Here is a 5192-nt window from a genome sequence, read left to right as displayed (position 1 = left end):
CAGGCCAGAGGGCAGGAGGGGCCACGGCGGCTGCAACCCACCACAGCCCCCTCAGCCCGCCCGGTTCCTTCTGGCTCCCGCCCACGGGTGAACCACAGACACGAGAAAGCAAAGACGTGCGACTGCTGTCGTGTGATGCTGCGTCTTTACTGTAAACTGCAGAGTCAGAAATACACGGGAACATAAGGCGCTGAGAAGATCGTACAGAAGTTGCGTTTCAGCCTGTCGTATCTAAGTTTCAGCAAGTCTGCCGCGATGTCAAAAACTTTTCTCCCAGTAGAAATCGCAAAAATATAAAAGATAAATTGTGTTTATATGTCATATATTTCCGCTATTTAGGCAGAAGCAGCAGGCGGGAAAGGCGAGGCGGCTTGGCCACGGCCCGCGGCTGGGCGCCCTCCCTGGGGGACAGGCCTGTGCCGCCAGCCCAGCAAAGCAAAGAGCTGTGTCCCGGGGCCCTCTAGTGGGGGTGCAGGCAGCACCGCGGAGTGCTGTGGCCCTGGAGCGGCCTGGGGCACCCCAGCGGTCAGGGAGGGGGAGCTCGGAGTGCAGCCCGGGGCAGGGCCCGCAGCTGCCCAGTTTGGCCAGAGGAAGGTCTGCGCACAGGCGGGGTGTCTGAGCGTCACCCCCCTTCGCCTGTGCCAGGCTCCGCACGCCGCCTGCCGAGACAGGAAGGGCCCCCGGCGGGCAAGGGTGGCCGTGGAGTCTGCCGTCCCCGTCTCAGGCCCACCCTGCAAGTGAGCCGCTGCCGGGCACCGGGACAGGGGAGGGCGCTGGCCAGCGGGGCCGGCTGCGCCCTTGTCATGACGGGGGCTGTGAGGACTTCCCCGAAGGCCCTGTGAGCAGTGCAGAGGTGGACACAGAGGGGCTGCTGGGGAGGCCCCGGGGTCCCAGCCGGTGCCAGGAGCAGACCCGCAGTGCAGCCCTGGGGTGCCCGCGGAGCAGGAGCCCCACAGCAGCGCCACGAGCAGGCCCCAGGGCTGAGGTAGAGCTCAGCCCTGCAGGCCCTGTGCTTCGGCAAGGCGCAGGCGCCCAGAGCAAGCAGTGCGGGGCCGGGCACCAACACCCCAAAACTGCAGCCTGCCCGGCGCCCGCGGCGAGGGCCAGAGGGCGCTGCCCGGGCCCAGGGCCGATCCCGCGGCCGCGCTGCCCATGCCCGGGAGGCGCCTGCCGGAGAGGGCGGGGCTCCCACCCCCACTGCGCCTCCCGCAGGTCTCCCTGCCCCAAGGGTGGCCGGGCGCCGCCACAGCCGGGCACAGCAGCGCCCTCCCTTCTTCCCCGCACCCGCCCCTTGCTCTGCCCCTCCTGCTGGGACATACAGGGCTCCTCAGTGCCCGGGGCACACCAGGAGACGGCGGAGGGCACAGGTGGCCCTGGCGGCTGGGTGCTGCCCCGGCCTGGTGCTCTGACCCGGGTGGGAGGGTCGGGGCCTGTCACTCAGCTGGCCTCTGGGTGCGGGGCGGGCACGCTCACCCAGGGCAGGAGCTGGGAGCCGCCCTCCGTGAGCTGCCCACCTGGTTTCTGAAACGTCCCCGTTCCTCCAAGAGCAGCCGTGGCCCCTCAGACCGGCCTAGGCACGCCCGGCACTCCTGTGTTGGTGGAGGCCGGAGCGCAGAGGCCAGGACCCGTGGCGGCGTGGAGGGCGCCCGGGCGCCTCCCCTAGGGCAGGAAGGTGCTCCCAGGGGTGGGGGGCAGCACCAGGCTGGCCAGGGTGCTCTTGGGGAAGGCCCCGGGCACCGCCCCCGGGCAGCGAGCCACCCAGCCCTGGGCGTCCAGAGGCTCAAGTTTGACGCTGGGCACGGCCCCAGGGGCCCTGCAGCCACAACCCGGGGCGCGTGGCTGCTGGGCCTGTGCACAGAGGCCCGGGAGAGGCTCGAGGCTGCACCCCGGGGGCCCCTCCAGCAGGCCCTGCCCCGGGCACGGGGCACACAGAGGCAGCCGGCACTCGGGCTCTGTCTTCAGGGGCAGCCTGACCGGGAAGGAGCCCGGCTGCCTCTTGGCCATGTCGCCGGCCCCCAGCCACAGCTGGCTGGGGGCCCCCGGGCAGCAGTCAGCCGTGTCCTCAGACCCCGAGTCGCTCTCCATCTTGATGGGCAGGGGCACCAGGGGGCCGCAGGGGCCCCTTGGGGGCAGCAGCACGCGGCGCAGCTCCGAAGCCTCTGAGGGGCAGCCTCCTGCTGGGAGGCGCTGCCCCCTGGGCTCGGGGAGCCCGTTCTGCAGGCCCCCCTGCGGGAAGGGGCAGCCAGCGTGAGGCTGGCCCTGGCCCTGGCCGCTGCCCTGCCCGGCTCTGCTCGCCCGGCCCGCACAGGCTGCGGGCGGCCGGCCTGGCGGGTGAGGGCCAGGCGGACTCGGGAAGGCGGCGAGGTTGCTGGTGTGAGCCGCGCCCTGGACGCCTGGGTAGGGGGTGCCGGGGCCGCGGGGGGCGGTGTGCACGGGGAAGGGGGCCGTCCTTCCTGGCTCCAGCTTCAGGTGGGCCCCGCCCCGGCCCTGTCTCCCTCCTGTCCAGTTTGGGTGCTTCACAGGTCCCGGTGTGTCGAAGGGGCCGCTGAATGCCTGCGACTCCCTGCGCCCCCTTGGGCCCCAGGAACTGCTGGGCGCTGTCTGGGCCTCCTCCCCTCCTCGGTCCCTGCAGACAAGAGAAGCCTGTCAGCCGGGGCAGAGGTGACCACAGCTGGCCCAGGGGCTCCTGGCTGCACCTTCAGGGGCTGCCACGTGCCCACGCCCCACTCCGCCGTCAGAAGTCCCCAGAGCCCCCTTCGCACCGGCCCTCAGCGCCCCGGGTGAGGGGCAGGCCCCAGGAGCCCAGCGTGGGGTGTAGAGAGCAGGTGTGCGGCGCGCCCTGCCCTGGGCTGCGGCTAGTTGCGGCCAGGACCCTGGTCAGGCGGGAGATGGTGGAGCCTGGCTGCAGTGGCCGTGGGCGGGAGGGCGTGGACAGGGCGGTTACCTGGGCTGCCGTCGGAGGCCCGGTCCAGTTGGGCGGCCCTGCCGAGCCCACTGCCCCCCACCACTGCTCCCCGGGCAGTCCTGGGCTACGGGGCAACTGAGCACCCCCACGGAGACGGGGTCAGAGCCGAGTCAAGCTTGAGGCCTGCGGTTCAGTGGCACTTACCCTGAGGCCACGTCGGGGGCGGGCACGAGCTCCGGGCCTGCCCTGAGGCAGGGGCAGGGGTTCCTGGCTGGGACTCGGGCCCAGGGTCCGGCGTCCGCCTGCGGCCAGAGCACCGGTGCGTCCGCTCCGAGGCCCCTGCCTGCGGGGACTCAGAGGGCGTGGCCGTCACCGGGAGCGGCAGCGCCCGCGGGCCACGCCCGGCGCACAGGGGCCTCCTTACCTGGGAAGCAGCCGGACTTGCCGGGCGCTTCAGGCGGCACACCCGCACCTCCGGCTCTCGCCCTGCGGGGAAGCAGAGCCAGCAGCGGCCCCGAGGTCAGCAGAGGGGCCTGGCGGGGCCGCGGAGCCGGGGTGCCCCAGCCCTGCCTCACCCACACCGCACCGAGGGCCCCTCTCAAGGCTGCCCTGTGTGCGCAGTGTCCACTCACGCCACACCCGCTCACGCCACACACCACATACACAGGGCACACGTGTGACACGCACCTCGTGCCCTATAGACACGCTACGCGCTCCCGCGCCCGTCCACATGCACGCCCCACGCCACAGACACGCCACACGCCGCACGCACGGCACGTGCCACACACACGCTACACGGCCGCACACCTGACACGGCAGACACACCTGCGTGCCACACTCACAGCATCACACACCGCTCTCGCCCGCGCGTCCCGTGTGTCTCACACACGTCTCGCAGCACCACACTGCCAGGGCTTGGGCCCCCGACCCTCCCCCGGCCCCGCTTGGCTGTCTTTCCACTTTTCAAAGGGAAACGTGGGGCCCGTGAGTGTCGAGTGACTTACGCTGGCCACCCACCAGGGGCCCCCAGGGGCCACCCGGGCTCCCTGCACCCCAAGTCGGTTTCTGCAGTTTCCCCTGCAGAGGCAGAGACCGAGGGCAGGGAGACAGGGCAGGTGGCCAGGCAGGCGGGACAGACACGCCGAGCAGAGCTGGAGTCGCGGGGGAGGTGGGGGACGAGGGGGGCGCCCTCAGCGGGCCTCCCCGTCAGCACGACCACCCCCCTGCACATGCCCGAGAAGCGGGAAGCTGCTGCTTAAAACGTTGGCGGGCGTGAACACTCACTGCTCCCCCTGTGGGGGCTCTAATCTCCGGTGCAAAGGGACAGCGAGCGTCGCTGGGAGCCAGCCCGGGCCACCGCGGCCCGCCGGAGCCCACCTGCGCTCACGGGGCGTCCGCGCACGCGCACAGTGCGACGCGGCCCGCCTGCACTGTCCGGCACGGGCGCCAGGGGGCGCTCGGGAGACGGCCGCCCAGCTAGTCCTCACCTGATTTCACAGCCCCCCCATATTCTAGCGCCCCTACCTCGTGTTTCACTTTCTGTATTTTTAAAAACAGGCGCGCATTTCTAACTTTAAAGTGCCCCGGACAACTGCTGTCTGTCGTGCTGGCCACTGCGCCCGCCTCTGGAAGCCCCCTCCAGCCGGCCGTGAAGGCACACCTCCGGCCCTGCCTGGCCAGCCTCAGAAACTGCCCGTCCACCGCACAAGCCCCCACGGACTGCGGCCTGCCCTGCCCCGGGGCAGGGAGGGCTGTAACCTCCGGGGTGGGGTGTGGGTCTTCAGGGTGAGGAAGGGAAAGCAGCTATGAGTCTGGTCTAAAGCTACTGTCCAGGGCCTGGGGCTGTGTCCAGATGCAGAGCAGGTCCCTGCTGGACCGGGCCCCTGTCCCGGTGTGCTTGGCTCTGGGAAGGCACTGGACACTGGTGAAGGGAGGAGGCGGCCAGGTGGGGCCACCTCTGAGGGCATCGGAAGGCAGCTGAGGCAACGCAGGAGGCCCCGGGGAAGCGTGAGGGACAGTGTGGCCAGCGAGCTGCACACCAGTGGGCCCAGAGCAGGCTCCCTAGGCTGGCCAGCTGGGTCAGTGGCTGGGTCAGGGCGGCTGGGAGGGGACTGTGGTCCTTTGCCCCGCAGACACGGTGTCTGTGACCCCGGGGGAACTCGGTCAGCCAGAGACCGGCCTCTCCCAGGTCTGCACACACAGCGCTTGGGCTGCGCTGGAGAAACGGCTGTGCGGGCAGGCTGGCCCGCGCCAGGCAGCTCTGCAGGTCCACGAGGACTCAGCCCAC

At 71.0% G+C, this 5192-nt stretch overlaps 1 protein-coding gene across 1 annotated transcript in view; it reads right to left on the bottom strand.

Moving 5' to 3' along the window:
* Positions 1-1638: 1638 nt before the first annotated feature.
* The window catches only part of AHRR (aryl-hydrocarbon receptor repressor), a 15125-nt gene continuing 11571 nt past the window's right edge, over positions 1639-5192 (bottom strand). The window contains exons 5-7 of the mRNA XM_012734902.1: positions 3330-3600; positions 3110-3248; positions 1639-2626 (exon numbers count right to left, since the gene is read on the bottom strand). Coding sequence (XP_012590356.1) covers positions 1660-2626; positions 3110-3248; positions 3330-3600 — 1377 coding nt within the window. The 3' untranslated portion in view covers positions 1639-1659. The remainder of the gene's footprint in view (positions 2627-3109; positions 3249-3329; positions 3601-5192) is intronic.

Source organism: Condylura cristata, unplaced genomic scaffold, assembly GCF_000260355.1.
Source record: "Condylura cristata isolate star-nosed mole 26May11 unplaced genomic scaffold, ConCri1.0 scaffold00091, whole genome shotgun sequence".
Lineage (NCBI taxonomy): Eukaryota > Metazoa > Chordata > Mammalia > Eulipotyphla > Talpidae > Condylura > Condylura cristata.
The sequence above is the reverse complement of the archived record's forward strand: the minus strand, read 5'-3'. Positions and strand labels throughout refer to the sequence as shown.